Here is a 12,346-nt window from a genome sequence, read left to right on the forward strand (position 1 = left end):
CTCAAGCGGTGACCAGACTCTCAGGCTATCAATGCCTCTTCCGTGCATCAAGTGCAGAGATCTTGGCTTGACTTTGCCCTAGTTTGAAGGAGAGGGTGTAGTAGATTATTGGAAACTGGAGATTGTAAGCTCCAGTCAGTGAGTGATGAGTGAACCCCACTGAGGCCAGAGGTAAACCATTAGCTTGATATTGTAAGCAAAATTTTGTTCAAGTGAGCATTTTTCCCTGAATAATGCCTCAGCCACACATCAAATTCAGAAGCGTGTGCGGGCTTTAAATTCCAGCTAGAATACATAGTGTTTAATAAAGGTGGCTCCAGGGCAGATCGCTGAGTCCTATAGCCAGGGCACAGGGGACAGTCTTTCTCTGTACCGTCTGTCCTGCCCCCATCCTCCTCAACAGGGAAACAGTTTCAGAGCCAACAATCCTGAAATGAGCACAGCCTTATTTTGCAAATGATTTCAAATACGCTTCGGAACGCTTTGAATACAAAACGCTTACTTGAAATTGGATGTGAAGAGTGGAACTTACCGTTTCGTCTTGTTAGACAAAGACTTCAAGTCATGTTGCAGAGTTTTGCATTTTTCTGTTACTTGGGGTGTTGTCTCATGCTGCAGATATGTGCTGTTTTGTGAAAGAGAATAAAAAAAAGACTGATTTAAAATGAAAGAATGTAAGATTATTAACAAAAATCAGATTTAATTGATAAGGTGTATATCAAAATGAAGTCTGATCTTCAATACATTATTGAATTTCTCCCTGGAAAAGGAAATTGATGTTTTTGCCTTTGGTGGGTCTAAATTTTTACAAGCTACATAATAAAGTCGAAATGAAAAGAAGTCGTGTTAAAGGCATTGCATTTTCATTTCTTTCTCTTCTTTTGTATTTCCAAGTTAGTCTTCATAATGAAGAAGATGCTGAGTGGTCTAATCACCATATGTAAATAGCCTATATTTTGTTAGTAACCGTCTTGGGTACAAAGCCCAGAGACACACAGGAAATTAATGTTTTTTTCCATAAAGAACTCAGGTGGAACCGGCCTCTGATTCTTGTACCAAGCCCCACATGCTTACTTCTATGAACTCAGAGAAATCAGCGGTGGAACATAAACAAACCACAAGCACAGCATAAAGACTAAGGAAACGGACTCTTGCATGTGACAAGCCTCATGGACACATACATGCTGATTAAATGACTCCCAGAAATAAAAACAGTCTCATGGACACAGGCATGTTAAACTAACTGACTCTTAGACACAGTGAGGGTCACGGACACGGTGTTCAGTGGAGACACACTGTGTCTGGGTCCACCAGAGAGGAGCCAAGCAAACAGACTTAAGATTTAGATAAAGATAGACAGACTGCATCTCTTTATTCCCTGGGTATGAGAGGCAAGAGAGAAGGGACATGAAGGTAAAGAGATAAACAAGAAAGGTTCATGACTAACTCCACACTATTTCTCAGAGGTGCTTTCTAACATTACTGGGTGTGGGTTACCTGGGCCAGAAAGATGGCTCCCAGCCTGGTGACCTGATTTCAGTTCTTGGAATACGTGGTGGAGGGGGAGAACTGATTCCCCCAAGTTGTCTGACCTTTCTTCCCCCACCACTTCCTTTCCCCCCCTCACTTTCCCTAACAGCACTTCCTGCAGTATTCGGATGTATTATCGCGCTCCTAAGCATTTGGTTATCTCTAATTTGTTGTGTGTTTTATTCAGGCAGCACCACTAATGAAGTGAATTACCCAGTCAGTGATGCTTTGAATTACAATGGCTTTGTAATGCTCAATTGTGGACCAGTGACAACCAGGTGCCAACAGAACTGTCTCATATACCTTTCCTTGTACTGGAGAACTTCTTAATAAACAAAACCAGCTTTGCCCAGCCACAAACCAGGCAGACTGTATGCAAATCAGTTGAGAGTATCAGACACAGCATGAGAATGGAGTCTGGAGAAGTGAGTGAGGTCCTTGGAGTTAGTGGAGCTGACCTTGCCTTCTGGGCTTCACTCTGACCTCAGCCTTCAGCCTGAGAGTTTTTCTTTCTTAATTCTTCCCAATAAAGTAGCTAAGGGGATTAAACAGGGTATTATGAAAACACCCGACACACAGAAGCTATCAGATAACTGTTTGTTCTTGCTCTAAAATCATCATTGAAATCTGTTCTCAGGCCAGTCAGTATTTCATCACCAGAGGGGCTACAGATCCCTCTGTCTGCAGGGAGTCACTCAATCCCCAGAGAACAGACAGGGGCCTTCTAGTTTCCTTTGCCTTCTGTGTCTCTCTGACCCTTTTTTTCATTCAAAACCTTTAGTTTCTTCCTTTTCCTCTACCTTTCTAAGACACTCGGAAAGAAGAAACCAAAAACCTTATAAGCTCTGAAGTGAGAAAACTCATAACTGGCAGACAGATACTGTCTTAGAGGTTAGCATGCAGCCCAGAGTGGCTGTGATGGTGAGTCCTCCTTAACGTCTGATTGGCGGGCAACTTTCTGATAAGTCAAAAGGAACAGAGAAAGGGAGCAATCAAGATAAAAGTAGAAACTCCAAAAGCTCTGAGTCAGAGCAGCTGGTAAAACCAGAGGTTGCCATGGGTCAAGAGGGAGGGTGTATAAGCTGACCCCCATCTACCTTTCTCCAGCAAGATCTGGTCAGAATAGTCCACCCCAAAGGACTGGTATCAATAGGGGTGGGGGTGAAAACAGTCTCGGCTATGGCAAGCCACAGAAGCAAATGGCACCACAGTCTGCTATCCGAATCTCATTTTAAGAGACAAATAAGGAAATATCCACCTGGCACTAGTTCAGTGTGGTCTGAGTCACTGGGGAAGAGAGAGAAAGAGGAACAGGATCCAGAGGACTTCCAGGCGCTGTCTGAACCACCCCAAACCCCAAGGGTAGACTCTGCAAGCTCCAAGTATGAGTTCTGGTTTTGTCCCCTCTGAGTTCTTAATATTGCTGTTTAATTCCAGTTCACTGCAATTTTCTGATGTAAATTTTTTACCAAATTATTTAAAACAGAAAATTATGGGCTCATATATTCCTGACCAAACCTCACAGCAAGCATCCCTGCCACAGTTCCCCGTCCACCACCAGAGAGACACGTCCTGGGTAGCACAGTGATTCTCTCAACTGTGCTACAACTTGGAGACTAATTTAGATTTTAATGCTTCCCAAAGCAACAAGCAGAGATGACAACAATGGTCCTCCTTGCCAGTGTTCCTCTGCAAGCCCTGCTCACCTGTCTCTGTGCGTCTGTAGCATTTAGCACATCTGTCACGACTTGTCAGCACCCTGATTCCTTCCTCCACTGACAGCCCCCCACAGCTTGCAAAAGAAGTGACTGAAGAAATAAAGCGCCAATCATGGATATCCCTCGACCTGAGGCCCATAGGACTGGTGACTTGATAAATCCATAGTGTCCAATTTGCTAGGCCTTAGCAATTCTATTTCAAACCCCAGTTCCCTCAGGGAGCGCTCTACACATTCAGATCTCCTACTGTCTTGACCATTCACTGCCCTTCCCACATGGCACTCAATCACGCTGCCTGTTTCAGAGGACACGGTGCTGCTGGGTGTGATTAATCCATAGCTGTCAGTCCTGACCTTCCATCTGAAAGAAAGACCTCCTCTCTGAGATAATGACAATGCACCTGCCGCCCATCCCACTGCGTCGCCTCTGAGATAGGGTCCTTCCCCGCCAAATGCTGTCTGCCATTGCCATGATCAAGTCACTACTATCTCAAAATCAAAAGCAAAATAACTCACTTTGCCGCCCCCCTCACTTTATTGCCTATTCTAATAGCAAGCCACCGCTGCCCTTCTTCTCTGTTTATAAATTCGCTGCCTGGCTCTCAGAAAGCATCACTAAGTCAAAGGAGACCTCTCCTCCGCTTCCCAACTGGCAGCAAAATCTGGTTCCACCCACAGTCAGAGCCCTTTCGCAGCGTCTTTCCTGGGCTGCTCTGTATGTCTTGGCACTGTCTAAGGTCATGACGGGCACTCAGCTACAGGTGCTGTTCTGTACACTGCCTGTGGGTCTCCCACCTTCGCCACCTGCCTGCTCTCCCTAACCTCGGCACAGGCTTCCTTTCCTTCACCTATTCTCATTGCTCCACAGTGGGCTGTCTCACATGTGCTTTTGATCTCATCATGCTACTTCTCCGCTCCAAATCTTTCCCCTTGGGACATGTAGCCCAAAACATCAGCCATCTAGCTGGCTGGCCTTTGACTATGAGTTTAATGATAGTTTACTGAACACTAAATGATACAAATTTCTCTTTCCCTCCATTCCCTGCAAGTCTTATACCATGAATTCTGACTGCCTTTATTACTTAATAATAGAATTTGTTTGTTTTGTGCCAGCAAACAAGCCTTTAGGCACATTGTCATTGCTTCAGTGTCCAAGAGGAAGAACTCTTTAACAAGACTTAGGGGAGAAGAGGCAAAATGAAGCTTTTCTTCTATCGGTGTTACGTCTATAGATGGCGGGCTTTTGTGAAACATCTGTTTTTATAAGTCATCCTTGAGTTGAAAGTGACCATTTTACAAATCCACCTGGTGGGATTTCAGCAGAGAAGCAAGAAGCTGGGATACTGCACTGGCTTTGGCCAAGCAATAAACAGTACAAGTCTGATAACGCGGAGAATATCTCTCAAGGGAACGATGTTCCACAAATCTGCAGAACACTGCCACTGGTACTCGGTATCCACCAAGACCTCTACAGCACAGAATTAATGTCACCTTCTGAGTGGGACCTGTAATCATGCAATCATGCAATCATTACCCCAGCCAAGGAAAATATCCCAAGGAACAATCTGCATGTAAGGCTCTCCAGAATGCCAAGTACAGCGACGCTCTATTTATGGTAACATAATGGGTGCCACAACATAAAGCTTAAAGTCTGATCAATTTTGCTCTCTCGGAGGAATGGATGCATTAATAATAGTCGGAGAATGGTTTCTAAAAACAGAAAGCTCAAAGAATGAATATTTTAGTTAAACGTTTCTAATATTCTTTCTTCATCCAAGAGCGAGAAGACAGGACAGCATGTAGATCGCTCACAGAAAACCCTGTGTGGAGGGGTCTAACAAGCTGGCTGGTGGCTGGGACTCAGGCCGGGTAGGACCTGGTTCCTGCTTCTAAGCCTTCGAGTTAGAGTCTAAGATCATCAAGAAAATTTCTTATGGTATGCTTCCCTACCCCCATGTAGGCTTTTGTTAGGAGAAGGGCAGTTGTGATGATTAATCTTGATTTTCAACTTGATAGGAACTAGAATCAACTAAGAGAGAAGCCCCTGGGCCATCTGTGGGGGTGTTTGTAGGAAGGGTGAAATGAATGGAGTAGATCCTCCCCTAGATCAGGCAGAGCTTTCCAGAAATCCTAGATAAAAAGAGCTTCAAGGAAGAAATAGTTCTGTGTGCTTGCATCATGCTGGTCAGTGCTTCTAGCCTTCTGTTGCCACTGTCACCCCCCATGTCTGGCTTACATTAGAAGCCATCTTTTTCTGAAAACGGGAGCCTTCCAGGAATTCTTAAGGTCTCCAGCTCCAGCCTGAGACTGCTAAGGCTCAGAGTTGTGGATTGAGCAGCTACCAGGTTCCCAGATTCTCCATCTCACAATCACTGTTGGATTAACTGGTCCCTTTGGTATAAGCCAACCGGATAAATCTTTATAACAAGTTCTCACTCCATCAGTTCTGTTCCTCCAGAGAAGCCAACATAGCAAACACCCAGCACACTGTGTGGTCGGTTACTCTCCACTAACAAAGTAGTGTCCTGGCTTGTATATCATCCTCATATGTGTCTTGATGAATACTGCTTCTGAAATGCCCATACTCAAAACCAGATCAAATTGAGGCTCGGTGCCCACAAAGATGAGGGGCAGATCCTGATCTTTCTCTTTTCTCAGTCATTCACCAGTTATTTGTGGAGTCCACACAAGGTGCCTGAGAGATGGGTGGCACTTGAGAGGGTACAGTGAAAAGAGCTATAACATTGTTGCCTTGGTGCAAGTCATCTGCCGGGGGTGAGGGGGGCAAGCGAGCAAGCGAGTAAATGCACACACACCATCTGACACTGCAGCATGGGAGCCAGCTAGTTTCCATAATCACATTAATTTCAAGAAACCATGAATCTGTGCATTTAATTCAAAATATGGGAACTGCTTTTAAAATGACAATGTAGATAGAGAGTTATTCTTTTAAACATGAACACTGCTGGCAACTTAAATTGTTAAATATTCTGCAGATCATCTCTGTTTACTTGGCTCTTATCTGTTTCCATTTGCCATCAATGAAGATTAATTAGCCACCCCTTGACTAGTAAATCAGATATCAAGATGTAATCTCGAACATTCGCATTATGGAAAGACCATTTTCAAAATTATAAATTCTAAACTATTGTGCATATACAAAATTATACACATGAAAGATTTTATTTTGCTCATAAGGGACCTAGTTAAAGGAAGCGTTCACAGTACCAACATATTTATAAATCAAGAATATTGACATGAATGTGTGGAGGTAAAGCTATTTAGAAAGGGGTAAGATAATTTGCATATTTATAGATAAAATTTAGTTTGCATGATGTCTATATCTTAGAGTTCTCAAGGAGCTCCCAGAGGATCAGGCCAAGATAATTCAGAATTGGGGGATCTAAACACAGCAAACTTACTACTGAACCTGTTGGCTAACTTTCATGGTCACATGGAGAGAAAAACCATCCATACACTTACACAACTATGGACTCTATGAACTGTAATATCAATCTGCCAGTCAAAATAGTAGTACCACAGTTATGGGAGCAGCCAACCACTCTTTTATTGGATTTGGAACAAGATCCATGGGAGGAAACCATGCCTAAAACTATACATCTGGTGACAACCTGGGGCTGGAGATATCACAAGCCCCACGCTATACAGAAGATAACACACTATTGCTAACTAACTTAATATGACATCCAACTGTCTTCGAACCATATACGTTTACGCCCATAAACATATGTCACTCTCTGCCTTAATCCAGGAAGCTTCACTCGGCAATGGTGGTGGTGAATGCATAGACTAGTGGTTGTTTAAGATGCTGAGCATAAGGAGCAACTGAGTGCTCAGCCCTAAAAAGCACATTTCCCAGCTCCTTTGAGGCCGACATTTGAACGAAACAGCAGTCCACAGAATGGGAAAGGATTTTTAACAACTACACATCAGTTGAGAGTTAATATCCAAAATACATAAAAATCAAGAAAACAAATAACCCAATTAAACATTGGAGTATAGATTTAACTGAGAATTCTCAATAGAGGAAACTCAAATGGCTGAAAGACACTTAAAGAAGTGTTCAACATCCTAAGTCAAGAGGGAATTGCAAATCAAGACTATTTTGAACTGATTGAGTTTTTTAATCCCAGAATTTAGGAGGCAGAGAGGTGTATCTTGGTGAGTTTGGGGCCAGCCTGGTATAGAAAGCAAGTTCCAGGACAGCCAGGGCTACACAGAGAAACCCTGTCTCAGAAAAACAAAGCAAAACAAAACAAGAATCTAATAGTCTGAAGAAAAAAATTACTTTGAGATTTCATCTTACAGTTGTTGGAATGGCCAAGATCAATAAAACAAATGACAACTTGTGCTGGTAGGATATGGAGTAAGGGGAACACTCACCTATTAATGGTGGAAGTGCAAACTTACACAGTCACTGTAGAAATCAGTGTGGTGGTTCCTCAGGAAGATGGGAATAAACATACATCAAGATCCAGGCATACCTCTCTTGGGCATATACCCAAAGGTCCCTACATCCTGTCACAGAGACACTTACTTGTTCAACCATGTTCAAGGCTGTTCTATTCATAATAGTCAGAAATTGGAAACAACCTAGATGTCTCTCAACATAAGAATGAATAAAGACAACTCAGTATATTCATACAATGGAATATGACTCAGCCATTTGAAAAATGAAATCATGAAATTCACAGGTAAATGGATGGAACTAGAGGAAAAAAAACACCCTAACTGAGGTAATCCAGATCCAGAAAGACAAATATGGTATATATTCACTTATATGCTGTGGATGTTGTCAACAATAACCAAACTACAATCCATAGAACCACAGAAGTTAGTCATAGAGTAAGTGACTGGGGAGGGAGCGATGCACCTCCATAGAAAAGGGAAATCGAATAGAGAGCTATGGATGGAAGGGGAAAGGGAGGCTGGAACTGAGGGGAAGGGAAGAGAAGGAAAGTGGAGAGAGCACAGGGAGAGACAGCTAAGAATCAAGGGCCATTGGAGTCATGGTATGAAAACCTAATTCAATAGAAGCTTCCTAAAATGTATACCTATATAAAGGCAATCTAAATGAAATCACCAAATAATAGGGGAGACAGAGCCCCAACTGGCCATCTCTTGCCACCAAATGATACTGTGTGCTCAGCCACCCCACTACTCCACTCCTTCAAGGGAGCACTTTTTCACTGAGCATCACATTCCCATCCTTCCTAAATCTCTTCTGAGTTTATGGGGTTACAGGGTTCTCTTTTTGATCAAACTCTGTTATGCCTTATCCTGAACTCTGCTCAAGGAGCTCCAACTGCAGGACATGCCCTTAAGGGCCCAACTCTAGCAATAACCTTGCTCAGCCAGGCGATTCTGCACCCCACATTCTAACTGAGTATACTCAGTATCTCCTCAAACTCATTGTCCATTGTCTTAGTCAGCTTTTTTTTAGTAAAATGACAATATTTTATAATATTTTAAAATAAAAAATCATCAAAACACATTACTAATAAATATGTAGTCCAGATAAAAGTTAATTTAAAAACCCTATAAAATGTACAAAAAGGATAAAATAAACTATAGAACAAACATTAATGTAACCAAGATCTTAAAAAAGCAAAATGTATGCAAGGATGAACTTAGAAAAATAAAATGTTGGGTCTAGAAAGTGGCTTAGTTGCTAAAATGTTGTGGCAGAGTTGGACAAATAGCACATTCCTACCCAAATATCAAAGCAAACGTTCAGAGAAGGAGCCCTGTTCTTCTGTAGTTGTTTGAGTAAGAGAGGCCCCCATGGGCTCATATAATTGAATGCTTGGTCACCAGGGATTGGGACTGTTTGAAAGCATTACAAGGAATAGGAGGTATGGCCTTGTTAGAAGAAGTATGTCAACGACTTTGAGGTTTCAAAAGTCCACATCAGGCCCAGTCTCCCTTTCTCTGCCTGATAATCAGGATGAGGCTCTCAGGTGTTGCTGTAGCATCTGCCTGCAAGGCGCCATGCTCTCTGCCATGATAATAATGGACTAAGCCTCTGAAACGCTAAGTAAGCCTCTAATTAAATGTCTTCCTTTATAAGGGCTACCTTGGTCATGGTGTCTCTTCACTGCAACAGAACAGTGACTGAGACAATTCTTTCTGTACCTTGTTGTTTCCTTTCTCGCTTAGACAATAAGAATAGAAGCTTGAAGGACCAATAGCTATCTGTGTCCACTGTCATCCAGCACAAAGACATTGGACTGTCTTAGTCAGCTTTAACTGCCAACTTGGCACAGCCTAGAGTCACCTGAGAAGGGGGTCTCCACTGACCTTTTCTCAGATGAGACTGGACTGTGAGAAAGTCTGTGGGAAGTTGTCTTGATTAGTACTTGCTAGAAGAGGGCCCTGTACACTGTGGGCAGCACCATCCCTAAGCAAGTCCTGGGCTACACAAGAAACTGAGCCTAAGCCTGTGGGTGAGCCAGCATGCAGCCTTCGTCCATGGCTTCTGGTTTGTGTTCCTGCCTTGATTTTTTACCCCGATTTCCCTCAATGATGGAAAGTGATCTGGAAGTATAAGTCAAATAAATGTTCTCTCACCTGTGGTCCTTTTGGTTAGTCTTTTATGAGAGCAACAGAGAAGCAACTAGAATATTTGATCCCTCAGATCTGCCTTCAGCAAAATCCTGTACTAGAGCCTGTTTCCCCCTAATAATAGATCCCCACCCCAACAACACATGCACACACACACACACACACACACACACACACACATATATATATATACACACATACATATCCTGGTTTCTAGTTATAAATTTTTGCTTTTCCTTCCCTGGAGTTGAAGCTGTGTTTGTCTACTACAAAGCTCCAGGAATAACATCTACTGTGGTAGGTATGGAAATAAAATCTGCTTCACCATTACAACATTGTCATGAATAGTTTTGTTTCTTGGAGCCGTTTTTTCACTTTGTAGATAACAATGGCAACACAAAAGCATTCTTGTTCATAGGTTCGCAGAGGAATTATTTCCGATGGAGAGACATCCCTGCCATACATACACATTGGCTTTGCCTTGTCTTCACACTCATGGCTCTTCCTAGTTGATAAATGTGTCAGTTGTATAAACTCTTCTTAAATCAGCTATAACATCTCACAAGTGTCCTCACTGACACGTTACACAGAACCTTTACAGTGTCCGTTCTCATATCTGTGTGAGATGTGTTCTTGCCTTCTTATAAAAATTACCTTTTAATGCCCTGCACAAGCATGCTGGAGTCATTTCTGAATAAACAGAGTGGGTGAGCAAGATTAACACTGGTGTTGAGAAGACACTAATTCCCATCTCTATTCTGCTACACATCGCACCATTAACCTAAGGAAAGTTATTTAACCTTTCTCTATCTGGGGATAATAGTGTCTCTCACATGGAAGCAATGCAAAGCCTGTAAGAGATAATTCATAAAAAGGCTCAGCACGGTCCCGGGAGTGGGAGATCCACATAGTAAGTGGCATTCAGGAACAGCAATGCATACTGCACAGTTCATCACTGGGCTGCCTGCCTCTTTAAGTGGAGCATCTCCAACTGCATCAAGCCCTAGTGTCTCCTGGAAATGTTTACAAAATATACAAATCTTGGTTTAGTAAATGGGGGTGGGACCTAAGGTATTGCATTTCTAGTAGACTCCCAGGTTGTGCCAATCTCTTGGACTGAGAGAGTGAGTTGGGTAACAAGGTCTTAAAAGTCTCAAAGTCAAGTTCTTCTGCCTTCATAGTCTCTTTGTTAATAGCCCATGATGGTTAAAAATTGGTGCCACCTGGTGGTGCTGGTGCATGGCTTTAATCCCAGCACTCTGAAGGCAGAGGCAGGCCGATCGTTGTGAGTCTCGAGGTAAGCCTGCTCTACAAAGTGAGTTCCAGGACAGTTATAGCTGTTACACAGAGAAACTGTGTCTTAAAAGAACAAACAAACAAAAAAATGGTTGCCTACTTGATAGGATTTATAAGAACCACAGGAAAACGTGCTGAACCTGAGCATGTCTGCAGAGGATTATCTGATTTGAGAGATCTAGGCCAATGCGGGGAACCATTCCATGGACTGGGGTCCTGAATTGGCTGAAAAGGAGAAAGTAATCTAGACATAAGCCTCTCTGAGTCTCTGCTTCCTGACTGCGGGTACAATGTGTTTCCACCTCAAGTTTCCCGCCACAACCCCTGAACTCTCCAACTGTGACCCCAAATGAACCTTTCCTCCTTAAGTTGCTATTGTCGGGTATCACAGCGATCCGAAAGGTTGCTAATACACAGCTTACAGCAAGACTTCACACACCAGTAATGTGAGAGATTCTTCTTACAGCTGAAGTGCAATGTTGGTGGAAAAGCAATAAAATAACTTGAAAATCATGAGAGTAAAATGAGCTAAATCACATGTCACTAACTGGAGATCTTTCTTTCCATATGAAAAAGCACAACAAAGAAAATAGTGTAAGAGGTGTCTTGCATGCTGAGAACACAACGTAATTGCTTTTCTGACTCAGCTACAAGGCTTGGTCTCCCAGCAGCTCTGCATCAAGGCAAACCTTCAGGCAGCCCTGCATGGAATCTGGCTGTATGGATGCAGCCCTTAAATGTCTATTATGCAAAATCTTGATGACAGCTAGAGGATGCAGGTCACCTTTGAAAAGTCATCACAGGGTGCAAGGACTGGAGATATTGTCTGATGTCAGTTATGTCCACACTGAAGCATCCATCTTGTCTCTATAATGATAATCAGCATGTTCTCATCCACATGAGTGAATTTCTGTACTAACTGAATAGTTTTTCACTCAATCTTGGAGAATCAGTCGTTGAGACAAGACATCAATGAGAAGATATCTCGGTTTTCCCCCTTATGTTCCTTATGTTTGTTGTGTAGACTGGTCTCAAACATACTATTTAGCTCAGGCTACCCTCAGACATAGATGCTTCTTCCCTCCAACCCCTGTCTGTTGGAATTATAGATGTGCATTCATACAATAGTGACTCTGTGTATAGTTGTGCACTCCTACAATAGTGACTGTGTGTATAGTTGTGCACTCCTACAATAGTGGCTGTGTACAGATGTGCACT

General features: G+C 42.7%; 1 protein-coding gene across 1 annotated transcript in view; it reads right to left on the reverse strand.

The window, feature by feature from the left end:
• St8sia6 (ST8 alpha-N-acetyl-neuraminide alpha-2,8-sialyltransferase 6) overlaps window positions 1-12,346 on the reverse strand; it is a 131,005-nt gene that overhangs the window by 67,064 nt on the left and 51,595 nt on the right. The window contains exon 3 of the mRNA XM_005354635.2: window positions 533-625. Within this exon, the coding sequence (XP_005354692.1) occupies window positions 533-625 (93 nt within the window). The remainder of the gene's footprint in view (window positions 1-532; window positions 626-12,346) is intronic.

Source organism: Microtus ochrogaster, chromosome 16 (assembly GCF_000317375.1).
Source record: "Microtus ochrogaster isolate Prairie Vole_2 chromosome 16, MicOch1.0, whole genome shotgun sequence".
NCBI classification, from domain to species: domain Eukaryota; kingdom Metazoa; phylum Chordata; class Mammalia; order Rodentia; family Cricetidae; genus Microtus; species Microtus ochrogaster.